The sequence below is a fragment of the Leishmania panamensis genome (assembly GCF_000755165.1).
Source record: "Leishmania panamensis strain MHOM/PA/94/PSC-1 chromosome 35 sequence".
Taxonomy (NCBI): Eukaryota; Euglenozoa; class Kinetoplastea; order Trypanosomatida; family Trypanosomatidae; genus Leishmania; species Leishmania panamensis.
Window position 1 is genome coordinate 521,166 of NC_025882.1, and position 26,025 is coordinate 547,190.

The following is a 26,025-nucleotide window of genomic DNA, read 5'->3' on the forward strand; positions in this document are numbered from 1 at the left end:
GCAAAGCGAAAACGCTGTCGGTCTTCGGTTCCACCATACACCACCGCCAGAGAGACCGCCGTTATGCAAAAGAATAAAGGGAAAAGCAGCCAAGGTGCAACAAACACACCAAAAAGAAAGAACGAGACAGTACAAGAAGGGGGGAGGCGCCTTCATCCAGTGCCTCCCGCTTCGTTGTGAGCGACAGCGGCAACACGCACGACACGGACGAAGGCTCACGAACACGCTCGCACGAAGAGAACGAGAGAGAGAGAAACACCTGCTGTGCTCACCAGAACGCAGATGACACACGCCAAAAGCTGTGGAGACTCAGTCGGAGAGTGAGGTGGAGAGACCGACCCACAGAGACACAGAAAAAAAAAACGTAGAGAGAACAAAAACGATGAGCAAAACGCAATATCAAAAGGGGAAAAAAGGCGAGTGGAGGTAACTGGGGGTGGGCAGCAGGGAGGCTACGCACGCACTGCAATCGCAAGCAGGCGTTTGAATCGTGGGTAACCCCTACGCGAGGAAAGAAATGAGAGAAACTACCAATCTGAGAGAGGGGGGCAGGATGTCTGACAGGCACAACTACATTAGTAAAAAAAAAAACAAAGTGTACTCCAGCAAGCCCACCCTGAATTGAGGTGCAAACACAGCCAACACAAAAACTGTGAGAAATGAAAGCCCGAAAAAAAAAAAAACGGAGGGGACAGGGGGAAGGGGAGGACCTCGACAAAGACCGCGCCAAGTGTACGCCGAGGTAGCGCCACTGTCTTTAGCCCTGTTCCTAGCCACTGCGAGGGGTGCTTGAAACAAACAAGCGCAGAAGAGAGGACAACTGCAATAGGAAGCAGTCATATGGTTAAACTCGATTATGCCGCTACCGATAATTGTGATGCACTTGGCACTTTCGAAGACGTTGCACTCCCCATGTATGCCGTAGTGATGGTGGGTGGGTAGCGGAAAGAGAGGCCAACTCACTCCCATGGGGGGGAGTCCGCTCCTTATTTTGTTTTTTTTTCGGCTTCGCTGTGTGTATGCGCTTCGAATGTATAGGCGTGAACGAGATCAGCTACGTGAAATGTCCGCGTGGAGGTTCGTCATGCAAAGGCAGCAGACTCAGGAGAGAACGACGCAGAGGTGGGGGAGGGGGGGGGTGACGGTGTGGAAAAAAAACGAGAAGTAGGATGGTATGCCTTTTTGCGCTTGCAGGGTGCAGCCTTTTGCTCTGGAGCGTGCGTGCGCACAAAAAGCGGCACTCAAGCGTCGGAGAGCACCAGAAGGGAGCAAATGAGGAGGCCGCTAGATCGCTTTTTAGGTGTTTAGAGGTGCTCCAGCAGCAAGGCGGAAGGGAGGCAGGTAGGGGGGGGGGGAAATGCGGAGACAAAACGGGCATGGACAAAACGCCTCCACAGTGTTGTGACCACATCCAGCAGCAGCAGCAGCAGCAGAGGTCAGTGGGCCACTTCAAGACAATAACCCAAGGAAGGTAGTTCTTTTTCACTGCCGTTTGTCCTGACAACGGCATAGCACAGTACACTGTACTGTTCGATTTCAAACCGAATACTATGCACCACTCCCCCACCACTACAACCTAAACAGTCCTAGCGGTGGTGTGTATACACATTGTAATTCACATCCTGCAAGTGAAGGGAAGCAGTCACTTCGCACATAATGCCCTCTCCCTCTTTCCGCCTCTAAGACCATATGTTCTTGGTGAGTAACAGCGAAGACAGTACCTCCTTGAAGTTCTCTATGGTAACGTGTCCCGCAGCGTCACCTGCAGCGGCAATGACAGCTTCCTGCTCTGCTGTAAGACCGCCGCCACTGGTGCTTACGGTGCTCGTTGACGAGGCTGTCGCAAGGTTGCGGCACGTATTGCGCAGCTGCGTGACCGTTATCCAGCGCTGCGCTGTCACATCAATCATCTCAAACATCGTCTCGAGATCTCGTTCTGTGAAGAGCGGCGAGGTGAGTTTTTCCTCACGAATCTTGCGCACCTCCTCAGCGAGAAAGGCCCGCGGGTCATCAGGGCGGTGATAGAGGACGAGTTGGAGCAGATGCCCAAAAAGCTCATTCAGCTGGTGGTCTTGAACGTACAGCTGGGTGCGCTGCACAGGGTCAACCTCGTGGTCGGCTGCGCCGTGGGATGGGATAGCCGACATGGAACACTAGAAAACAAAAAGGGGGGAACTCGTCGAGGCCGCCGAAGCCTTGCGTTGAACGGCGTGGAATTTTTTTTTTGGGGGGGGGGCAGAGGGGGAGGGGAACGCCACAAAGGAAAGGAAAGAGCGCCACTACAATTGGACACCAGGAGAACAGGGGAAAGGGAATCAGGCAGACCCTGGAGGGCTCAAGACTACACATGAGGTGGTGCGGATGCGTCGTGTTCACTTGACGCTGCCCATCCGCACTGCGGCCTACAAAAGCACCAACATTCAGTACCCCGACGTCGCGAGCAACCGAGCACCAGTACAAACAATAGCGTTGCTTCGTATGACATGCAAACATCTCGGGTTTGCTGTGTAAACAGTTGGTCGTTGGGAGGGAGCAACAATGGTACAGGTGGAGAGCCAGGATAACAACTCTACAGCTGCCTTCTCCGTTTCGCCTTGAACGCCTTGCAGAGGGTAGTGGGGAGTCAATGCAAGAACGGAGGTGGAGAGCCGTGTGTTTCGCTGTCATTGCCGGAACTGAATCGCGAACAAGCAAATGCAATGGGAGACGAACCCAGAGAGAAAGACTCTCGTGCTGCACGTGCGACTACTGGAGAAGCAAACCGTATGACCGAAGGAGAAGAGGGGGCCCTCAATATCGTCACGAGAAGCGCTGCCCTTCCGCCCTACCTCTTCTCTCTCTTCAACAACGACAACAGAGATATGAGAGAGCAGTACCGCTTTCTTCTTGGGTTACTTCTCTCTTACGATGGTCGGTGTCGGGGGGAGGGAGGGGGGAGGAGGAAGGGAAAGGAAAGGAAGGGGCCTCATTGAGAGCGTAGGAGTGGTGAGCAGACGGTGGTGAAGAAAAGAGGCGAACCGATAAGCGAAAACACAAAAATGAACGTCGCCACCGCAATGCTTCGTCTGTCGCTTCGCAATGAGTACAGAAACATTTTCGCCTACACAAAGGACGAAAAAAGAAAAGAGAGAAGGCTGACAATCTTCTCCATGCGTGCGCATGCGCGTCTACTATAATGATGCACGTAGACGTCCAGACCGACAGTGAGTAGGACAATAGAAGATATCTTAGGAATCAGAAGAGAGGGCGAGCAAAGGTAGCACACCTGGCACTGATGAATCAGAGGGGCAACCTCACAGGGAACTAGTGTGCCCACCACGTCTCCGCCACTCCACCCGTTGTTGCGCTAACTCCAACTTCAAGCGGCTCAGCCGACGCTGCATCGCCAGCTCCTCCGTGATGATGTCGCGCTCGGCAGACTCTGTTGCCGACGTCGTGGTGGTGTCATCGAGCAGATTGTACCTCGAGCGGGTTGTTGTGGCGAGGAAGACGGGGTAAACGGCACTTCTGAGAAGTAGAGAAGATGTTCTGGTATGACATGACGACGGCGCCGCGCGGTTCGCCACTGTGGGTGACATACGGTGCCCAAATGACGAAAAGCTGGGCATCTTCGCGGAAAAGGGTGATCTGAATGTCGTGTCACGGCATGCAGACGCGGAGCGTGGCCGTTCATTACGATTACCAGGTGGCAAGGCACTTAAGGCAGAGGTCACGCGCCCCGAGAGTGACCCCTCGCGATACGTGCTCTGCGCGCGTCTTGTGTGTGGGCTGTCTTGGCGAAGACACACACCAGCTTCGATGGAGTCCCGAGAGATCGGCCACGACTCGTCTTCGGAGAGGGGCTGCGGGGACGCGCAGCTCCTCTGTGACCGAGTGGTGCTGGAGCGGGAAAACGGTGCGAAGGAGCGAAGGGAGGGGACAGCCCGTGAAAGAGAGACAACGTCCGTGGAGCATAGGTGTGATGCGTCGATATCGGTACGCTTATCGATGCCACGAGAAGAAGTGCTTGGTCCGGTCGAGGAAATTGTTTTCTTCGGCGAAACAGTCTGCATTTTCATCAATGATGGCGATGCAATCGTCTCTGGAGTCGAGGCAATAGAGGTGCAACGCCCAGAGTCCTCCTCGACGGTCGCCATAAGCCGCCGTTGCACGGAGAAGGTAGGGAAAAAATGCCGCCCCTTATTGTTTTCAGGATTTGTAATGCGGATAGTGTCCACCACGGTACCACGCGGCGTGACATACGTAGAAGATTCCGTGTCGGTAGAGAAGAGCCGGCGGGCTGTCCGGGTATCATCGATCAGGCGGTAGGGAGGTGATGGCATTTCAGCCTCAGCACACTGCCCTCGACCTCGCTGCGTAGAGTCACTCTTAGCATTCATCGGTGCGTGCCTGATCGGGTTCGATGGCGAGCTGTCGCATACAGAGACAACAGTGAAGGAGTGCTTGGATGACACCGACTCTGAAAATGCGGCTGTAAAGGCGGAGGACGTCGAAGAGGGAAAGCGATGCAGCGCCGCAATCCTGCCATCCGGCGCAGGTCGCTCAGTCGTGGCGGCGCTGCTCGAGCCGTTTGAATAATACGTTGTGCGATCGCTCGTTTCCGTGGACGAAGCTGCGTAGCTTGCTGTGCGTGGTGGCCTACGCGTGTCGACACCAACAGCCTCGACGACCTTGCTTACCCCTTTAGCGGAGCTGGATTCCAAGGCAAACTGCGCAACAGAAGACCTGACTGCCAGCGGAGAGGTCTCTGGTGGAGAGGTCATGGTGAACATCGACGTGAGTGGAATAGGTTGTAGCGGCAACGAGGGCATGGTGTGCGGCTGACAGGGAGGTGTCACGTTATTCCTTTCCCGTTCGGTGAGCCTATGGGGCAAACTCGTAGGCTTAGCAGATGCACTCACTGCCACTACCGCCGCGCCGAATGCTCGCGCCTCTCGCGCCAGGCGGCGCTGGCGCACAGCTGCCACACGCGCCTCCACAGAGAGCGGCGCTGCATCCCCGGATGATGTGGTCATAGTACTTACTCGCCTGCTGTCATGCATAGCGTTTGGCTCGCTAAAGCGGATTTTGCGGATAAAGCCTGTGCTGCCGCGTCGCGTGTCACGGCCCTGCGTTGGTGCAAGGGTGTCGGCTGCCCTCGCAATCTCGCGCGTTGGCTCACCAAATGGTCCTCGCATGCAGTGGGGCTGTGTAGCTCGCGTACTTACCTTGTACTCAACTGCGTTTTCGGTGGTTCTAGAAGAGGACACGCTGGTGTGCACGCTGCACACGCTGCACACGCTTACAATCAGCTGCCAGTGCGAAGGGGACTCCCTCTATTTCCCGCCTCCAAAGTGCTTGCGGCCTTCTTTCAAGAGTGGACATAGAAAAGAAAGAGTCACAGGAGTACACTGACAGTCGCACAGAGCACATTCAACGACGGCTACCGGTCGCGTACGCCAGTGGGATGTAGAAGTGAAGCGTGAAAGTTAGGAGGTAGAATACGAGGTGCAGGTGGTGACGCAGATAGGGCGAATACGGCAATAAGTGACGAGTAGACGATACAGCAGTAGCCGTCTTGCCGTAGACTTCACGGCACAAGGTTTAGGGTTTCCTCTTGTACATACATATTCACATCACGCGCAGCAGTGGGGGGAGGAGGGAGGGATAAGAGAAGAGAGCCAAAGCAGAACAAAAATAAAAAAGATACGAAACGAAGAAAAGTTCCAGAAAAGCGGCACGGCGAAAACAACAACAGCAAAAAGGACACACGCCCAGGCCCCAACCGGTGTGGACCGGGGGAGCGACCACACCTCCCGCTGGGGTGGGGCGGAGAGAGGGGGGGGCGGCCGCGAGAAAGAAAGACTCGCCCGCTGACAGAGAGCGCCCTTCGTTCCTGCACCACCACCACCACCCGCCCCCTCCCACGCCGCAGTAGCGAAACACCTACCATCTCCGCTCCACTGAGTGTCACTTCAGTGAGTGGTACACCACCATGCCGCTCGCTGTCATCTGCGCAAGCCTGGATGACGACGCCAGGGGTGGTGCTGATGACGCCGCAAGATTGTACGGGACTGGTTTGCAAGGAACTCGGTAGGCCTGAGATGGACCGACAAAATATAGGTCTGGGGCGAGCAGGAGACTCGGCGTGCCGGTCACCACGGTGCCCTTCATCTTAAAATCCGCTTGACTCGCAAGGTAAAGCAAGTAGACAGCCTCGCCGGTGCGCACAACAGCACGGAGAAAGCGCCACCGGAGCTGCGCTCGACGCCGGTGCGTCTCGTGGAGGTCTCCATCTGCTCGGAGGCGTGCCATCAAGCCGTTCAGCAGAGCGTAGGCTGCCAGGTTCCTAAAATCCAGCGCCGCACCTGGTGCTCCCCCAGCGAGCCCATTGATGAACAAGTCGTGAAAGAGCGTAACTGCCATTCGTTCTCTGCCTCCGTCCTGCCGCACCTTCGTGCGCAGTCGCTCAAAGCATGGGTCTGCCATCTGCGACTCACTCACTAAAGGCACGAAAGCGTCGGGGGCTCCAGAGTTCGGTACCAGCGGTGACGCCTCCGACCGTTTGGTCGCCTTCTCGTTCGCGCCCTCCGCAACGGCAGTCCTCTCCTTAGGCCTTGGGTCCTTCTGCCGCCCGTCGTGCTTTGCCTCGTTGCCGCTCAACTTCGTCGGCGTCGTGCGCATCTGGGTCTGCCCCTGCGGTGACTGTAGATCTCTGTCCTCGTCGAATACGTCGAGTCCGTGCTCCTCGAAAAAGTCACAAACTCGCTTCTTCTGGGCCTCTGCTCGTGTCACCGCGGCAGCAGCAGCGTCAAGCGATAGCTGATCCTCGTTGGCGAGCAAACCGGATGAGTTGGCGCCGCTATGCGTGCGAGGGTCGCCGGTCAAGGACTCCATGAAGTAGAGACCCTCCATAAAGGATTCCAATTCGTCGTTGCTCTCGTCTTCGTGCGCTGCCGAGCCCGCCAGTGAAACGCTGGCGCCAGCACCAGACACCGTCGTCATCTGCGCCTGGCGCGCCTTGTTGACCTGCCGAAGACGCCGCAGCTTTCGATCCTCGAGCAGGGCATCCTTGAGCCGCCCCGAGAGCCATCGCCGCTGGTCAGTGTAGTAGTGACGCGACCATTTCTGCACATCACCCGGGGTTTGTAAGACTGCAACGGGGATGTTCAGGTACGGCAGCAGCGACTCCTTCTGCACGCTGTTCCCCGGTGCAAACTGGAGGGCAAACCTGCAATAGTTGCGGCTTGTCCGTCCGCACTGCAGAGTCGGGAGCAGAAAAGACCTGCGCATCGCACCGCCGCTGTTGAGTTGCTCCTCGCCATTGACGTCGTCCTCATCTTCGTCACTGTCCCTGCCGGCTCGTGAGTGTATCAGGCCCTCCACCTCCCTCGGCGGTGCGTACGGCACTGTGCTGCGATAGTCTCTCTGACTTGTGCGCGCCGAAGTTGAGGCGCCGCTGCACACAAGTGATGCGTCATCATCAAAATCTTCGTCTTCGTAGTCGTCATTCGAAGCACCAAAGCTCTGAATGCACGCTGAACCGCGCCAAGACCCCAAATTTGCAGCACCCTGTCCGCAAAGCGAATCTGAGCGCGACTTCCGACACGTGCCACCTGCAGGTACAGCACCATTGGCATCCAGCCACGTGACCATCGGTGTAAACATCAGCATCGCGTAGTCGGTCGGCTCCGTCAGTCCACCGTGTAAGACGACGTACTGCAGTGGACGTAGCCTTCCCGATTTGGCCGCTTCATCACGCACCGCGACAAGCGTATACTTGCGCATGAACTCTGGCGCATCATCGAAGAAGAAGAGACGGCGGTACCGTGACGCACTGAGGAGGGCGGCCGTCTTGCTGTCGGTATTACCGGAGCCCATGCTGGTACGAGTTGCTGACGCGCGTGCCCACGGCAAACTTGTAGAGGAGGAGCTGTGTCGCTGCCACTGCGACGGTTGATGTCGGAACCCCGACGGTCGCCTGGTCGCGACCCCGCTGGCACCGTGGTCCAGAGACGTTCTGGATAGACCCAAGACACTGCCGCCATTTACAGGCTGATGCACAGGCGAGTTGCTGTGCGAAGAGCTCCCGGCCAAGGCGAGAGCAGCAGCGGCTGCAGGGTTGCGCATTACAATTCGCTCCATCTTCTCCCGCGTCACTCGGTTCACTGCATTCAGCTTCGCTACTAATTTGCGCGACACGTTGCACGACACCAGCGACCACGACATTCGCCTTAAATCCAGCACGAGAAAGCCGTACTTGTTTTGCGGCACGGGAGGCAGCACCACACTTGCCTTGGAAGGCCTCTGCCCCAGCGCGTCATCGTCATTGGTGTCATCTGTCACTGTCGACGGAAGAGGAAACATCCAGCTCTCCAGAAACGGGTCGTACACGCCGCCGCCGCCGGGGATGAGAATATGGAGCAGTGGCTCCCACGTGTCCTCCATGCAAAATGGTAGCGGGCTCTCCGGTGCAGTCCTCGTCTCAACCCGCCGCCACAGAAACGTCGATGGCTGAAATAAGTGCACGTGTGGCGTAGGGGCGGTGTTATCCTCCAGTACGTTCATCTCCATCAGTCCCAAAACCACCACCATCGCGGAGGGGGCGTGGTACGCGACCGTCACGAGCTGCAGATGCTGTGCGCTAACAGAGGGCGGTGGTGGCACACCAGTCCAGACGCGGTTTCGAAGATCAAATAGGTGCCCTAGCCAGCTGTTTTGCTCCCGCTGATGAATGCCGCCAAGGACGAGGAGACTATGTAAGGGGGGGATGTACACCATAGCGTGCAAAAACACCGGCCCCGGTCCCTGCGACCGTTCGCAAGCAATCTTCTCCCATCGAGTTGTCTCGACCTCGTAGGCAAAGAGGTCGTCAAACACCTCGAGCTGACGGTGGCCACCATGGATGTATATTTTGCTGCCAATGAGAACGCCGGCGTGGTTGGCGCGGCCACGCGGGACGACGCCGATGCCGCGAGTCTCCCGCCAGAGGAGTGTGCGCTTCTCGTGGCAAAAGACGTGGTTGCTAAACTGTCCTTTGCTGTTCACACCACCGAAGACGTACAGGTCTTGGCGGTAGCACACCCCGATGTGACCGGCCTTGGGCAGGCCACCTTTCTTTTCCGGCAGCACACTCCCGCACACGCCGATAAGAGAGCGCGTTGAAACAGCGGGCGCGTGGTTGTCCTGCCCAACAACGCCGCCACCGCTGCGTTGACAATTGGGGTCCTCTGTGTCCCTCTTGAAATCATTCTCCAAGCTAAGGCTGGGTACCATTGTCAGCGTTGTAGGTGCCATGACACAGCTATTCGTGGAGTGAGGTGTAGAGGCAGCTAGGTTGGACAGAGGCAGCGGTGCAAGCATCGTGGGCAGCCCAAGGGTCCTTGACATGTTGCGCAGTACTCGGGAAAGAGAAAAATAGCGAATAGTAAAGAGGCAACTTGGCGAAGTACTGGGCTACCACCGAGCGCACCTGAATCCATCAGAGTCGCACAAAGTAGAGAAGAAAGCTGCAGAGTGGGGGGAGGTGAGAAACTGAGCGACGCGGTCTGGCGTACTCAATTTGGACGTGAGGTGCTTGTTGAGACAGATGCAAATGAAAGAGCGAATAGTGCAGTGGGCGGAGAGAGAACACCAATGGATTCATCAAATCTTCAAAGGAGCGGGCAGCATAAAACACCGCTACATGTACAGCTTTCTAGTGACGCAGGGTCCCTGGGAGAGAGAATGAGAAGTGGTCGTAGCAGCGTCTCCACCACCTTCACATTCCCCTCAGCACTTTCCATGCTACTACGCCGGTGTCCTCCACCAGCTCATCTTCACCTTTTTTTTATTCCTTTGGGTGATTCGCTTCTTCGAACTCTGCCAAGTAGTCTGTGACAAGGGGGTTTGCGTGGTTGTGCGGTACGTGGGTGGGTGGGTGGGTGTGCGCACGCGGAAGGCATTTCGCAAGGGTCTCCGAAGAAACGAAAACCACCTCGGCACGCAACGGCACTGAAGAGAGAGATGCCAAGCGACGTGTCCGGAGCGTTTCCCCACTAAAGTATTTCGCAGAGTACAGCCCCACGGGTTTTTCGCTGCCTTGTTAGCCTGAGGACGAAGGTGGTGCAGTGGTAAACCACAAAGAGCACTTGAGCATGAACGTGAAGGGGAGCACTGGTGTCTCCACAGCCTCTCGCGCATTTATGTCATTCACCGTCAGCTGCGTGCCCGCCGCTGTTAGACTCGCACTGTACGCATCGGCCCCCTCGTTCAGAGCGCGAATCACCTCTGCCATGAACACCTCCGTACCCGTGGAAAACGTAACCTCTGGAGTTGTCTTCTGTGTAAGCAACCTCTGCAGCGCAGCGCTGTGGTCGAGGGCCAGCTGTAGCTCCTTGTGCACCCCGACGACGTACCGCATCTTCGACTTCCCCATCTGGATCTCGTAGCGTGCCATGCACAGCTCTGACGGTGTCAGCGGCTGTCCAAGAGAAGACATTCGTTCCTCCAGTGCGCGCAGCTCTGCCGCCACACCCTCAGTAAGAGTCTCCGAAGACGAGGTGGGAGATGCCGAAGAGGGCATTTCACCACGAATAACAAGGTTGCTGTGACGCAGAACATTGAGCTTCCGCTCACTCGCCTCTGCAGCCGCTGATTCGGCTGCAGAAGCAAAGGTTCCCTCGAAGGATTGCAAGTCTTCTGGAGTGAGACGTAAGGCGCGAGCCACATCGAGAACGATCTTCGCGATGGCCGCCTTCTGTGCCTTCCAGCGTGCAGCTTCCTTTTCCAAGTAGGCGTCGAGGATGCGCACCTGCTCTGCCTCGTGCTCCGCTGCCCGGTTACCGGCCGGTGTTAGCGTATCCTGCGACTCTCCACCGAGCACCTCCGTCTCGAACGTGGACTCCAAAACAGTAACACAGAGCTGCTCCGGATCGCGCCAAAAAGAAAGCGGCCGCTCCGCAGACGTGGGCCCAGGCGGGACAGCACCAGCCACCGCGTCGCTGACCACGCTAGTGCCCTTCAGCACCGTCGCCTGATGAAGGAGTGATTCGCGTGTCTTTTCCATAGCCTCCTCTATATCTTCGAGACCCGCCCTAGGGATGTCGCTCTGGTAGACGTGCTTCGCGTTCTCGGAACCTTTAGGTGGGGCAGCAACGTCACTTGGCCCCGCCTCCTGCGCTGCCACTATGCGCTGAATGGTGCTGGCAAGCACGCTGGCCAAGTCCGCTGCCCGCGCCGAGTCGCCATCGGCGAGAGCGATAGTGAGTTCGCGGTGTAACCGCAGTGCGGACGGATGGTGCTGGAACACGCTCGACAGGAGCTCCATTGGATTCTGCAGTGGTTGGTTATTCGCCTTTCCGCAGCTATCACTGCTGCTGCCAGTTGATGCTGTGTGCATCAGCTTATCGGAAGAAGCGGCTGCAGCGAGGTCAGGGATCGATGCTGGAGACTGGTGAATCTCACGAATGCTGGCGGACACGCGTGTGCAGGTGATACTATGCCACGAATTCGACTGCCGAAGTGCGATGGGGCACAGCGAATTCAGCGGCCTAAGACGTGGCATGGTAACTCTTCCCCTTACGACCTTCAGGAAACACCACCGAGAAGTAGAAATAAGAAAGTAGGGAACACGTGAAGAGAGAAAATAAATGTGCGACGCACGACACCTGCACGTCAGCGCAGCACAAGGTAGAACTCATGTGGCCCATTGGAGACGACGCTGGGGAAGGGGGCATTCTCTCGTTTACAAGATGTGGCGAGCGAGGGGAATATCGACTAGAAAACACTGAAGGCCATGCTTTAGTCCGATGAAACGTGTCACGTCAAGACGCAGAACACTATCACCGAAGTGGGTTAGCACGGGACGAAGAAGGCTAGTTTTCTGAGCGGAGGTACAACGCTATCAGACGTGCACGCTGTACCAGGCCGAAGAGACAACCAGGCGTTGATACTCCCTGGTAACACTAGGGCCTCGCTGCGTCCTTCTTATCAGTTTCTTCGCCTTGGGTTGGGCATTGCTTTGGGGTACACAAACACACGTACCCCCCATCCCCCCCCAAAAAAAATAATAATATTGTGAGCAGAGATGCGCCAAACCACACGCCATCTTGCTGAAGCAGCAAACCACTTTTGGCGCCCCTCCTCCTCCTCCTTCGCATGCTCAAATCACACGCGAAAGGTGCGGGAAAGACGAAACAGAATCGGGAATAGCCCATGACGGAGCACTGTGCGAGCGCACCTACCACAAAGAACGTGTGCGAGGCGTCCACCAGAAATGAGCCCCACAATCTTGGTGGTGGCACTGGGCTAGGAGTAATACGTGACAGCCCTCCCCACCTCTCCGCCGCCTCCTCCCCTTTTCAACAAGTCTCCAGATGCCTTTCCATGTTCTCGCCGCCTCTGTCTCTCACCCCCTCTAGCGCATACAGAGACGGGAAGACTGGACGCGACGAAATAGAGAGAGACAGAGATGACGACAACATCCAAGCGACTTCACCCCAGCTCACCACGGGTGAGTCGCTCCTTTCCTGATCGTCCATCCCGGGCCCACGCCGAAACAAACCTACGCTGAAACGCTTTTTAGGGGAAGCCACGGCTGCCGTCTCCACAACAGAGGTGAAATTTGATTTTAAACATGATGCACAACTAGAAACGAGGGATAAACGGCAGGGCGTGGATGAGACGGGGGAGGTGGGGTGCTCTAGGAGCGATCTAAGTCCAATGTAGTCAGAGGCGGTGGCGAGAAAGCCTGTCTGTGTGTACGTCTGCGTGGGTGTATTTGTGTGATAGCGGTAGGGAGCAGCCTCCACATCATCACACATAGAGTCACGCATACGTCGCTGTCCGAACTCCTCCAGTACGCGTCCTAGTCTCGTCATTTTGGCACCTATAAGACTCAGCTCAGCATCTATCTATATATAGAGAGAGAGAGATAGCAACGCAACAGTACAGAACACGATGGTTCAAAAGCCACCTTAAAGGGTCTAGCGGTGATGCGGAAGTGGCAACAAGCAAATGCTTCTTAACGCACGCATCAAATACAAACAAAACACGCCATCCCACACGGAATGAACAGAAGCATCACAACTGTAGGTCGCAAGTGACACCCTTAAAAGAAAAACAAAGCATTGCCCGCGAAAACCCCCTCTAAAGCATGCAAGAAGTATAAGAAGGATTCGGCATACAGAAACACAGACAACAGCAAAGCTCTCCACGTGACATGCGTGCCAGGGCGGCACACCATGCGCCAGACGCACCTTGCAGCTGCTCGCAGCGAGTAGCCTGTCGGCTATTGGCGCACTACACAACCAACGACTTTATGAAGCGCTCGGCGAGGGATGGGTCAAGCTCAACCCGGCGCCGAAAATGGTGGTCGCATGCCATTCGGCTGCGAAGGATCCGGAGGCGAGCCTCACGGTCGTGCTCGTCGCGCAGCGCCTCGCCACGCTCCTTGGCTTGCATTCCTCTGTGGTACAGCTCCATGCACCGGTCCGCCTTGCAGTGGTCCTGCGCACCGTCGGCACTGCCATACGAGCGTTCGTCACTATTCTTGCCTTTGCTACCGTTACCGTGCGTGTGGTCACGCTTAGCAACGGCTTCGGAGCCTGGGAGCGTCTTGATTAGGGGATGAAACGTGCAGCTCTTCAGTTCCAACACTTTCCTTTGAGCTTCCAGTTTCTCCTTCGAGACGTACCCATGCTTCCAGAGCCGTGCAGCCTGCATATCCCACTCCTCTTGCGACAGCACTGGGCCGCGCAGCAGCTTCTTCTCGTAGCCATTTGGGTCCTCCTCGCGCAGTTTTTTCAGCTGTGTGCGGGCTTCTTCTTCCAACTGAGCTGGTGTCTGCAGCCGCCTGTTTGCTGAGGCACGCTCGCGAGTTCGATCGAGCTGAATTTTCCCCGCCAAACGCGCGATCAGCAACTCTTCCACCTCTCGATGTCGGCGCTCCTCCAGAAATCGTTTCGCCATGTCCTCCTTTTTCTGCTTCGTAGCAGTGGCACTTGCGTACAGGCGGTTGCTCAGCGCCTGTGACTCTGTCTTGCTCATGCGACTACGTGTCGTAGACGCCGGCCGACTGGACACGCCAGTTGTGTTGACGTTGGCACGACTACCACCGTTGCCATCTTGGGCACTCTTGGAACCGCTGTCCTCGGCGGCGGCGGCGGCGATGTTTGTTGAAGAGCGGCACGGACTTGCGTTCTGGTACAGACGCACAAACACCCCGTCCGGACTCGTCAGCATCTCCTTCTGCTTTCGTAGCCGCTCCTCTTTCCGGGCGATCTCCTCCTCCAGCGAGCCGGAGAGGATTCGCTCACGAATCCGTTCAAGGAGGTTCAGCTGGAACACCTTATTGCGTCGCTCGTCACGCTCGCGGCGGTTGTTGAGGTGGTAGAGTCGCTCAAACGGACTACGCCTCATTGCGTGCTCCCTCTCTGCGTCGTCATCGGCGATCTGCTGCTCTAGCGCGCCCAGTTTCGACTCCACCTCGGCAAGCAGCTCTTTCTCCGAGAGTTGGGCAGATGTCGTGGATGACACACGGCTCTGAGACGCTCGCTGAAGCGGCGTTGTCCTCTTGACGCTTGCCGCGCTCAAGGCTTGACGCCCGCGAACTGGTGAGGATACGGGAGACGTGAGCGATTTATACCGCGTTCGGCCTGGCTGTACACCCACAGCCAAATCTAGAGGATACATGCCACAGCGAGAACGGAGTGGGCTCTTACGCGTCGGCGAAGCCGCCACGGGTGGAGTACGGTAGCGCTGTGAGCGCCCCAAGCCACCACACCCATCGCCGTCGGGCGAGTTGTGTCTCCGTGACGCATCTGAGTCGGCGTCACCATAGTCTAATGCAGAGCCGCAACGGCGGTTATCATAGGCTCCAGCGCCATCGCAGCGGTCCACCCATCCACCTCCTCGTACCCTTGACCCTCGACGATCTTCGCAGTCGTATCGCAGATGCTCCCCATCGCCAGTTGCTTGCACTGATTTGCTACGGGTGTGACGCGCCTTTGAGCGAGGAGACCGCCCAGCCTCTTCGTGGTAGCGACTATTACCCCTTCTGCCTTCATTGAAGTGGGAAGACTCAAGTAGTTCCTCTTTCTTCTCAGCATCACCGCCTATCAAGGAAGAAGTAACAGCAAAGCGCACACGTTGCCCAGCCGCAGAGCCGTATTGGTCCTTCACATCCCCGCGGTTTCTTCCACTGCGGCGCCGCTCCGAGCGTGAACAGGATCGCTCAGCACCAGTGACAGCGGCTGTAGCGTACGCGTCGTTATCTGTGTAGGAACTAGAGAACGAGATGTGGTGAAAACGCGCGGGATCGGCGCACAAAGGCGGCGGTCGCCTGGCTTCGCTGTCACAGCGGAGGCGCCACCGATGCCGTGGGGATGCCTCGTCCGAGAGGCTCCGGTGTGAATGCATTCGGTGCTCGTCGTCCAGCACATCGCTGTCCTCGCTGTACCTTCTGTTACGGCCAACTGGTGAAACCCTGGAAGAGGCTGAGGCTCTTCCGTGCTGCGACAAGCGTCGCTCCCTTTCACCGTCACAGACGTCTTTGATAGGAGAGCGCCGCTGCGTCACCTCATCACTATGCCGCCGGCGGCGTGGCCGTTTCGAGTCAAAACTCCTCTCGCGGCCGTAGCTCTGCAACTCTTTTAGACACTCTTGCACCAGCGCGGCGCCGTCCAAGCCTCCGACGGCCATGTACCGCGAACCATGGCGCCGCACCGGTGACTGTGACAACGAATGACAGTGCCTGCTCCCCCATAGCCCTTGATCTCTGTAGTGATATGCCCCCCATGGGGCAGAGGGCGTCCGCCATGATCGCTCATTCGCCACTCCACTGAACATGCCACCGCTACGGCCCCTCACGATGCTGCCCACGTTGACGTCTCGGCAACTACGTGGTGCGTTGAACTCCCGTACTCGCTCCGTTGTACTGACTGATTGCTGATCGTCATCATATTCCTCGTTGTATCTGACCGGGGTGACACGAGACCCACGGCCGCTATGGCCTTGGCGATTTGGAAGGCACTCGGCGCTCTCCTCGCCTATGGAGTTCACAGAGCCGCAAGACCTGCGGTGACGGAGACTGCCCTCGCTGCTACTGTGAGAGGATAGCAACGCAGAGTCGACCAAATCATGACCTCTGGAGGAAAACGTAGATCGCTGCTCCCCTCGAGGCGTCTCTCCCTTTCGCTTCGAAGCACCAGACGTTTTGGGCTGATCTCTTGTGGCAAGGAGAGAATTCACTTGTGACAGCATGGCAGCTTTGGCTCCGATGTCCGCATAACTGCTCTTCGCTTTAGGGTCTGCCGATGACACAGCATACGCGCCGTGTCGCGTAGCTTTGCCGGCACTTCCCGCACGCTTGCGAGACGCCTCCCTTTGGGTGCTCGACGGGGCCTGCTTAGATGACCCTGGCGCAGTCTGCTTCGACGCCTTCAACCGTTCGCCCTCTTTCTGCCCCTTTTCATCATCCCCCGCCGCCATAACTGACGGTGTCAGTACCTTCTTCTCGAGTGTATCGTCCCCGACGCAGAGCTCAAGAGACGACTCGCTCCTGCGGTCGGAAACGGCAGCGGCGTGGTGGCCAACGTCATCGTGTTTCCCAGGCAGTCTTTGCGCATCAATGTCCCCGGACGCGCCATTCTCCACAGCACAGGGCGAACAACGGCGCGGTGAGACTTGAACGCTCATGGTGTCCTCAGAAGATGCGCCATCCATGGCAAACTCAATGGACGTGCCAGTTTTGGTGCTGTCCGACCATGAGAACGGGATAGAGTCCATAGACGTGGGAGACAGTCCAGCCGCCATTCGGGATCGCGCTGTGCTTTCGGCAGCCGCGGGAGATCTTTCCGCCTTTGGCGACGTGGACAGCCTTATTGTTCGAATGGAGGGAGTAGGAATGCTCATCTGGTCCTCCTCATCGTTTGTCCTCGCATCAGAGGCAGTAGGTGGTGCCATAACGGGTGTCGGGGTGCGCGAGCGGGGAGCGACCGGAGTCTCTGCGGGTGTGAAAGCGGCCTGCGCTGATCCCTTCGCCGCATGCACCACGTGCTCCGAGGCAGCAAACTGGGACAGGGTGCTAGACTTCGATGCACGCACCACGCTCCACGACTCCTCCACCTGGGCTTCCTTCTCCTTGGAAGACGTGCTATTACGCATTAATGCATTGCCACGATGATTCTCCAGCTTCTCCTTTGCATCCGAAGTGCCTTTCTTCACGCCCTGTCCACTCTTCATCTGGTCCTCTGCCACCCATTTACCTGCCTTTTCAGTTAAATTCTTTTCTCTGGAGAGCATGTCGTGTTAGTAAACGGCGGCCGAATCAGCGCACAGGTTAACGGAGAAAATGGCGGGGAGAGAGACGTTGCGTAGCGGTGGTTTTGCAAGCGTTTGTTTAACTGTGTATGCGGCGATCTTGACACGCTCGAAGAACGCGCCCTAAAAGGCGCTACAGTACAGCGCACAAAATAAAGATAGAAGACTGTCAAGTGGAGCCTTCCGCACAGCCACCAACACCGACTCACGCCTGTACACACAGCACCACAGAAAGAAAAGTTCGGCCTCGTACTTTTCCTTTTTTGTTGTTGTTGGACGTATTGCAGGAGCGATTCGTGCGCCGATGCGTGGTGATTGCGAAGGTGGGAGGTTGTGTATGTGTGTGTGTGTCAGAGAGAAGGGAGAAGAGGGGAGAGGGAGAAGAGTTGTGTGTGTGTTTTGGTAGTGCATCCATTCTCTGCCCCCCGGCATGGCCTCACCTCCTGCCCACCCGCAGCCCCGCAGGCTGCCACGCGCGTGCATCCCTCCCGGAGGCGGCTCAGACGCCCCGCACCAGTGGGCGACGAAAGCCGGGTGAGATGCACACGCGCCGACGCCACGCCACGCCACCCAGGCCCTGGCCACCAACGACATCAACAGCAAGGCGTCGCGCTGAACTCCCCCTGCGTCGACGGCGCTTGACCCTGTCACCGCCAGAAGCGGTCCGGCACGTTGTCAGCACTATGAGAGGGGGAGGGGGGCTGCTGCCCGGCGTCCCCACAGAGAGAGAGTGGTGGGGATCGTGAATCGTGGGGATACCATGCGCTGGGGTGTTCCCCTGGTCAGCAGGGGAAAACAAAAAAAAGAAATCAAAAAACAAGCGAGGTCATACCAAAGCGGTTTCAAAATGAAGTCAGTAGGCCAACAGACCGAAAACACAGCGAATACAGAGAGGAAAGTGTACAGCACGCTGGCGGGGTCACAACAGCAGCAAGAAGTCACTCGATGAGTCTCACCGGAGTCCCCCTTCCGATACTTCCTTCGGGCTGCTCTTGGGTCAGTATGCTGCCACTGAGAGACTCGTCGAAGGATAGGGAGGGCAATGCCATTTGATGTGCGGGTGCTCCTGTGGTGCGCCCGCACACAACCAACGTTTTCTGGATTACCTCGCATGCACACGAAGACGCACACACAGTGCTTCCAGAATGAACGTCGAACGCCTGCCACACAGAGCTCATACGTGCGTCCAATAGAGTCGTCGTCGTGTTGGGAAAGGAGAGAGGTGGCCTTATGTTTTCTTGTTCATTTCCGCGTTAAGTAATCTGTATTAGATTCGAGTAAAAACAACGAAAGCAACGCGACGTCATTACTTGTGTTAGGCGAGGATGAGGCACAAGGGAAGAATGCGGCGTGCACGCTGTCTTCGGGTTTGCGTGCAGTTCCACCACTTCAGAACGTTGCAGTCTTAGCAGGCAGGCTGACCCCTTCACACACGGCATGTCTCGGCGCACCTCCGCTCGCTGCGGCAGCTGCCACCTTCTTAATCGTCTTCTGCTGCTTCAGACGCTCACGCCTACCTAGACGTTTCTTCGCCTTGGAGGTGCCATGTTTCATCGTCCCAGATGTTGGGGTTGAGCTCGTCGCGCTGTTTACCTCATCCGCATCGTCGCTGTGCTTCTTGATGGGGACTGCAACGTCCACTGAGGCATCCACGTTACACTTCTTCTTTGCCACCTTCTTGAGTCGCTGCAGGCTTCCTACGTCGTCCTCATCCAACGCTGAGCGTGGCAGTTTCATGACGTTCCCCGTAGCATGCGGCGTCTTCGAGTAGTCGAACGACATCCCAAGGGCGGCAAACATGGCCTGCTGCACTGCCGACTTTCCGCTCGCCGACAAGGCAGTGCTGCTCTCCGTCCCAGCCGATCCGGAGACCTCAGGTGCGGCTGTGATAGGTGATGGGTGTGGCACAGTTGCGGTCTGTAGAACGGGCGCCATGCGACGCAACTCGAAGCTGTACACGTAGTGTCCGCCAGCTGGCAACGCGCCCGAAGCCCCTTTTAATGGCTTCGCGGTCCTAGCCAAGGCGGGCGGCTGCACCAATGTCGACGCCAACACGCTTCCATCATCTTTTGCCACTGACGTGACTGCCTTAGTGAATGTAGCCATGCGACGCACACCGAGTCCGAGAGCGTACGTCCAGACAGTCATGAGGTAGAAGAGAAGGCTACCTTTCGCTAAACTGCCTGGTGACACCTTCTGAAGAGATTTCTTCACGAGCTCCGTAACGCTGGGGAGCTGTACAGGCCGTATGGCAGCGGCGGTGAGGGAGCCGTTGCGCGGCGCTGAAGACGTCCACTCAGTCCTACTGGTAAAGTTTTGCATCAGAGTTGCGAGCGAAATGTTGCTTGGACGGGCACCACTCACGGACCATGCGTTTGAAGCCGCAGGAGCTACTAGATGATCACCGACTTCGAGGTCGCCTGTGGAGGACGACGCTTCGCGCGCGGAGGTAGCATGGATGGGCGCAAACCTTGCTGAGGCCTTGGCGGCATCCTTGCCAGCCAAGATCCCACCCGACGCGGCTGCCAAGAGCTCCTTTTTGGCGAGACCGTGCAGGGGGAAAGAAAATGTGCGCATTTCCTCCTGGCCGAGCACCCACATCACCGCGGAAAGACTAGGGAGAACGGTGGCACTCTCAGACAGCGGACGGGAGTCGAGAAATGTTTGCTGCAGCGCTGGGGTCCTGTCAAGATTGCACCCGACAATGTAGCGCAGCGTCGCGTACACGGCGTTAGAGAGGTAGGTGATGGCGTTGTTCTTCTCTTCCTCGACGGGGGGTCGCGGCTCCGCGCCGGCGTAGTGCACGGCGTCCAAGACGGAGTGGAGAAAGTGGCAGTTCAGTACAAGGCTACCTTTGTTCGTCGTGTGCGTCTTGACGGAGGTGGTAAGCAGCGCACGGCCCGTCTCAGCCTCCGCGGCCGGCAAATTCCTGTACTTGAGCTTACAGTACGCCTGCCAGCACGACCCGGCATCCACCTTCGTGGCGCCGCGCACCAGCGGTGGCACATTGATGGCATTTCCCATAACGATCATAAAAAGAAAGACCATGTCAACACAGCTGGTGTGCATGATGGAGGAGACGAGCAGCTCGCCCTCCGTCGGAGCGGCGCTGGCTCTCTCGTCACACGTGTCGTCGTCGACGGACGACTCCTTCAACGCTGGCCTCAGTGCTCCCCGAGTCGCACCCACAGACACTACCATCAGCTTTGCCTGCGTCTTCTCCGTATCCTCTGGCTGCTCGTCATCGCTGCTGTCCGCCAATTCAATGCGCACACCAGTGGCCACCATTGGACCGTCCTGCTTGCGGCGACGCACCATCGCCTCGTCAGTGCCTCGCTCCGCTGTGCTTTTTGGGGCAGCCGCGGCGGCGGCGGAGTCCGCCAGCATTGCCTTGGCAGCGTTGTCTTCTGCCATTGCCTTCATCTTGGTTTTGGCAGCTGCGGCGGCCTCCTTTTCGTTTTCGGCATAGAAGGCATCAGTGCAGGTGGCCACAAACGCCAAGACGCGGTCAAGGCGCAAAATACAAGGCTCAAATAGGACGTCCTGCAGCTTCGTGGCAATAGAAACTTGTTGGGGAGCTGGCCCGCAGAGCGCGCCGCACAGCACATCTGAATCTTCCGAGATGAAGAGAAAGGTGGGGAGGACAGCGGCTCCGCTAGCGATGGCGCAGGTCACCAAGGAACGCTGTAGATCAAGAAGTTTGTAGTCCGCCTCCCCCACCACGCCGCGTCCGCTTGTCAGCACGTATGGGCTGCTGCCGGCCGTGGCACCCAGCCTCTTATTGCTCCCCTCACGCGCTCGGTACGCATCGGCCAGCTGCCCGCACAGCTTTTGCACCTGCACATCGAGGTCACCGATGCCCACCAGAGCGTGGCGGTGGGCGCGCGCTGTCCCGCTTCGATCGCGCTGAGAGTCAAGCGCGAAAATGACAGCTGACCTTGCCGAGAGATGGTTGGGATTGAGAAAGGCACGTAAGGTATCAAGCCCGAGTGTCTGCGCCGCGTTTGTGGCGTCGATCAAAATAAAGTCAAAGATAAGTGGCTCGTGCCTTGAGCCGCCTTTTGGCACACGACACAACGCACCAGGTGAGGTACGCGCAATAAACTTGACAAAGTCAGGGATGCCCATCGTTGCTACGAAGTGTGGTGGTGTGGTGTGGTGAGAGAGAGTGAGAGAGACAGTAGAAGCGAGGGGCGAGAAAGGGAAGAAGAGTGTGTTCACTCTCCGCGACAATGGACGGCACTCCACAGCTCCCAAGTGGAGGCACCGAGAGAGAATGGGTACACAGCCAGAAGAAAAAGGGAAAACAAGACGTCCTGTGGTCTCGCTGCTTCTGGGACGATGCGTGTGTGGTCGTGTGTGAGGCGCACAAGCGCAGATGCGGCGGTGGAGCAACGTGGGGAGCCGAACGGGAAATGGCAAAAGAGGCAATCGAATAAGACGAGGTGGCGCAAAAAAAGGGGGGGCCTAAACACACACACGCGCGCACAGGTGGAAAATACAACACACCGCTGCCTGCGTAAAGTACCGCATGCGTGTACATGAGGGAGCGACAGACGCAACTTGAAGTGAGGCAACCAGCAAACATGGTCACACCATTTCTCCTCAGCCCCTGCACGTACTTCGAGTGCAACTCCGCAGGTGATCAGAGACTTGTGCGCCTTCCTTGCAGTGCGTCAACCAGTAACCGGCGTGCAGGCGTCCAAGAACAACTTAAAGCAAGTGAGCAACAGTAAAAACAGATGTCGCCAGTACATACACACACAAAGTAGTAACGCCAAGCCTGCAAGTGGGTACCTTCCTTCCGAGGGGAAAAGGGGGGGGTGGGGAGCAGATGAGCACGATGAATTCGAAGTGCGAACAGAGGAGTAGGAAGGCGCCACAGTGTAGAGGGGGAGGCCTTGATGCAGTGAGAACACCCAGGATACAGCATCGCCTTGGATGAGAAAGAGATACAAGAACGACTTGAACACATGATGGCTACACTCCCTACATTACCTTGGGGGAGGAAGGAGAGTGCATAACAGCAAGCAAGCAGCGGTGCGCTTGTCAGAGCGCGGATCCTACCCCGCCCCACCAGCCTCACGCACTGTCTCAAATTCTGCTTTCAGCTGTTTGATCTTCAATTCATACATGCTGCGCACTCTTTGCAGCTGCTCTGCAGCCCCCTGGTGCTCCAGATCGGCCTGCAGACTCTCCCAACGCTTCAGGACATCCTGTGTCTGATTTTCTGCGTCCTCAATATCATCCGCGAAATAGGTTGTGCCAACGCTCTCCTTCGCATCTGTGAGGAGCTCGCAGGCCTCCGCGAAGGAGTCCATCAGCTCGTCGACTTGCTCCTTTGTTGTCAGCTGCTTTCCTGATGGCGTTTCGATGGTGGTGGTGTGCTCACAACGCTTGGAGACATGCAACACTGTATGATCAGCGCTGACCACGGCAGCAGCCACTAATGCCCTTGAGGACGCAAAGGGACGTCGAATGTATGTGGCCAGTGGTGGCACAGTCTGCCTAGCCCCTAACACGGCATCAAAGCAAGGCCTGCAGCGCATAAGAGCAGCGCTGCGCCTTGAGATGCTCAAAGACAACATTAGTAGCAGACAACTCGCAGCTCCAGCGAAATGGATGTGCCTACCCGCGTTTGTATGAGCGCCTATGAGGAGCAAAAGAAGGTGAAAGGGAGGTTTGCTATGAACGCATGGCAAAAAAAAAAGACAAAGAGCGAGCAGTGTCAAGAGTGAGGCCGCCGGTGCGTAGTTCTACACCATCAATGAGGCAGGAAAAAAAGGTAAGTACCGACAGTAGCGGCACGCTCTTGTCTCATCGTCGGATCAGCAACGCCACCAAAGACGCCTGACGAACGTGAGTGCACATCCAGCAGAAGTACCTCCATCCTTACCATCTGCAGGCCGCTGTTCGCTCGCTTATAGTCAGCCGCATCTTGCGTTTTCAACGTGTACACTGCACCACGAACAAATCCACAACTGCACACCCCTACAGCCACCGCCCAGCTATACCGCTGTGGCATCACGGCCGACCCCGCGTCGTCTGCCACGAGCCGCCCCCTGCCGCCGAAGCGGGCCCTGCGTCGCACGGGCTCTTCTCGCCCAATCCCCGCACCTCCTTCGCGTACGGGCTGCGCGATCAGCGCTGCACGGACCCGCGTGCGCCGCATGTCCTGACCCCAGCGGGCCGCGCCCAGGGTCCTGCTCTCGCGAGTCGAGGCGCTGGCATCTGCCGTGCGGGCAGCAGGGGGCTGATCCACGCGCAGCTCGGAGGAGGTCGAGGAGGGGGATCGGCCCGCCCCAGGCTAGGGGGCCCTGTGAGACCCCGCACTCTGCCTGCAGGCCACGCTCTCCCCCTCACCATCGCTTCAAGCCGCGGCACGACACGGGGGGGAGGAGCGTGCGCTCGCTGTGCCTTCACATTCTTCCACTTCTGCCGAGGCCACGTGTCGAGGATGTCCTGGACGGCATGCCCGCATGGGCCGCACCCGGCGGGACGCTGCTGGGAGTCGGTGACAGCGCGCGCCTTCTACCCGTCTCTCCCCCCGAGCCCGCACGCCTTTTGGCAGCAGTGAATGGGCCAGGCGGAGGAGGGGCCCTGCATAAGCGGGTGTCTGCGCATACAGAGCTCCCAGCATGTCCTTCAGAGGGGGCACAAGGGGGGGGGCAGCGGTAGACACCCGATGGGGGAAGCCCACGCACAGCGCGAGGGAGATGCGCACATTTACATCACCGCGTGGGCGATCGTGGCGTCCTATGGGGTGTGCTTCGGGGCCTCGAGCGGGCCGAGAGGTCTCCGTATCGAACGCCGGGCACAGCGCCAGTTCGCCGGCTCGCATAGGAGAAACGCGCGGTGGTGGAGGTTCTGGCGGCAGCAGGCATACCCACAATGCCCGCGCAGTAGTAGGCAGCACACCATCTTCAGGCCATGCAGCCATTGCCAGCATCCTAAGGACCGACAGGGGTGCCTCCCCCCCCTGTGCGGAAGTGGGCAACGTTGGTCTCCTATCGTCGCGTAAGTTTGACATCTTTCCCGGAAAGAAAAACAAGGTTCTGTGTCACACTTACTCTCAACCCATTACCTTTAACGCCACATGAAATGACCCTTGCGCACTTTTTGGTGCCGCGATAGCACGTGCGGTTCCCCACGCGTGTTCCCGTTTCTGACGTACAAAAAACCGAGCGAGACATGAGTGGCGACGGCACGCCAAAGCAGTACGGGAGGAAGCAAAAAGCCTCGGTGTATATGCGGAGACATGCCCAGGTGAAAATGCATGCACTGCTTTCCCATGTCCTACGCACACATTGCCTGAGTGAGGGCCCCCTCAAGCGCCTCTTTTGCACATCGTCCACTCACTCTGCCGCAACGAGCCAGAGTGGCTTTTGTGTGTTGATAGGTGTTCGTGTGTGTGGGGGGGGTGTCTGTTATCTCCTTCAAGTGATTCAGTGGCAGGCGTTATGGAGGAGCTGAAAAACAGTAGGGCAATAATATATACAGAGAAGAGGGAGAACGGAAAGCATTACGGTCGAGCACAGCGGCGAGAATAACAACCATCACAAACGACAGACCCTAACAGAGCTGAAAGGAGGGGAGCAATCAGAAAGGAAGGAGAGGGGATAGAAGGCATACACAGAGAGACCTAAAGCTGAGCACACGCAAAACATAAGGAAAGGCAGAGCGACAACAATGCCAAAAAAGAAAAAAAAAGAGAGCAAAACAGCACCAATAAAGAGAACACTCGATGACAGAAAGAGGAGCAGAAGACGTGTGGCGTCGCCATCAGCCACATCCGCTGCTGTCGTTAACACGCCCACACAACGTGCACCTTTCCCATTGCCTCTACAACACTCCTCTTCGGGGAAAAGCTAAGAAGTACACATCGAATGGCAGAGCCAACTCTGCATACACACCTGAGTACGGTGACCTGGTGATGAAACCAAAGCACCTACAAGGTCGATACTGTTTCTTCTCAGAGCCTCCATTCTCTGCCCCCCGGCATGGCCTCACCTCCTGCCCACCCGCAGCCCCGCAGGCCGCCACGCGGTGCATCCCTCCCGGAGGCGGCTCAGACGCCCCGCACCAGTGGGCGACGAAAGCCGGGTGAGATGCACACGCGCCGACGCCACGCCACGCCACCCAGGCCCTGGCCACCAACGACATCAACAGCAAGGCGTCGCGCTGAACTCCCCCTGCGTCGACGGCGCTTGACCCTGTCACCGCCAGAAGCGGTCCGGCACGTTGTCAGCACTATGAGAGGGGGAGGGGGGCTGCTGCCCGACGTCCCCACAGAGAGAGAGTGGTGGGGATCGTGAATCGTGGGGATACCATGCGCTGGGGTGTTCCCCTGTTATCAGGGGAAAGTAGACGCCAAGATGGAAAGAAAAATAGGAATGCGGCAAAAAAGAGGAAGGGAGGAAGTCGTACCCCCACAACGAAAAGAGGGTGGGAGCGAACGCAAGCACGGGTTCTGAAGGCAAAGAAGCGCATGACAGTGCCGCTGCAGAAGCGACGCCACTCACCTTCATCATGTTGACAACAAATCAACGGGGAGGGGTGACGCAGGCGGCGGCAAACGAAGGAAAGAATTGCTCAGCGGCTTTGTTCGGCTCTGTTGCTGCTTAGATCTGGCACACCTCTTTACGGAGAGCTCTCACTCTGCCATTGCATTTATGTGGCGCTTTTTTTTTTTGCTCCCATTTCACATGCCTTTGCACCTCTATAGGATGTAAGGAACGTGTGAGT

The 26,025-nt window shown here is 57.4% G+C and overlaps 7 protein-coding genes across 7 annotated transcripts, besides 3 other annotated features; all 7 read right to left on the reverse strand.

The window, feature by feature from the left end:
- Positions 1-1,679: 1,679 nt before the first annotated feature.
- On the reverse strand, positions 1,680-2,147 carry LPMP_351480 (hypothetical protein; the record flags this gene model as incomplete). The annotated part of the gene is made up of 1 exon (XM_010704783.1): positions 1,680-2,147. One exon carries the CDS (start codon positions 2,145-2,147, stop codon positions 1,680-1,682), a length of 468 nt encoding a protein of 155 aa, XP_010703085.1.
- Positions 2,148-3,293: 1,146 nt separating this feature from the next.
- Positions 3,294-5,042, reverse strand: LPMP_351490 (hypothetical protein; the record flags this gene model as incomplete). Its single annotated transcript, XM_010704784.1, has 1 exon — positions 3,294-5,042. The coding sequence occupies one exon, from the start codon at positions 5,040-5,042 to the stop codon at positions 3,294-3,296; it is 1,749 nt and encodes a 582-aa protein (XP_010703086.1).
- Positions 5,043-5,949: 907 nt separating this feature from the next.
- LPMP_351500 (hypothetical protein) lies at positions 5,950-9,369 on the reverse strand (the record flags this gene model as incomplete). The annotated part of the gene is made up of 1 exon (XM_010704785.1): positions 5,950-9,369. One exon carries the CDS (start codon positions 9,367-9,369, stop codon positions 5,950-5,952), a length of 3,420 nt encoding a protein of 1,139 aa, XP_010703087.1.
- Positions 9,370-10,063: 694 nt separating this feature from the next.
- On the reverse strand, positions 10,064-11,524 carry LPMP_351510 (hypothetical protein; the record flags this gene model as incomplete). The annotated part of the gene is made up of 1 exon (XM_010704786.1): positions 10,064-11,524. The coding sequence occupies one exon, from the start codon at positions 11,522-11,524 to the stop codon at positions 10,064-10,066; it is 1,461 nt and encodes a 486-aa protein (XP_010703088.1).
- A 1,736-nt stretch (positions 11,525-13,260) lies between these two features.
- Positions 13,261-17,202, reverse strand: LPMP_351520 (hypothetical protein; the record flags this gene model as incomplete). The annotated part of the gene is made up of 1 exon (XM_010704787.1): positions 13,261-17,202. One exon carries the CDS (start codon positions 17,200-17,202, stop codon positions 13,261-13,263), a length of 3,942 nt encoding a protein of 1,313 aa, XP_010703089.1.
- A 489-nt stretch (positions 17,203-17,691) lies between these two features.
- Positions 17,692-18,071: a repeat region.
- Positions 18,072-18,669: 598 nt separating this feature from the next.
- LPMP_351530 (hypothetical protein) lies at positions 18,670-21,408 on the reverse strand (the record flags this gene model as incomplete). Its single annotated transcript, XM_010704788.1, has 1 exon — positions 18,670-21,408. The coding sequence occupies one exon, from the start codon at positions 21,406-21,408 to the stop codon at positions 18,670-18,672; it is 2,739 nt and encodes a 912-aa protein (XP_010703090.1).
- Positions 21,409-22,343: 935 nt separating this feature from the next.
- On the reverse strand, positions 22,344-22,868 carry LPMP_351540 (hypothetical protein; the record flags this gene model as incomplete). The annotated part of the gene is made up of 1 exon (XM_010704789.1): positions 22,344-22,868. The coding sequence occupies one exon, from the start codon at positions 22,866-22,868 to the stop codon at positions 22,344-22,346; it is 525 nt and encodes a 174-aa protein (XP_010703091.1).
- A 353-nt stretch (positions 22,869-23,221) lies between these two features.
- Positions 23,222-24,314: a repeat region.
- A 947-nt stretch (positions 24,315-25,261) lies between these two features.
- Positions 25,262-25,639: a repeat region.
- Between the last annotated feature and the right edge of the window lie 386 nt (positions 25,640-26,025).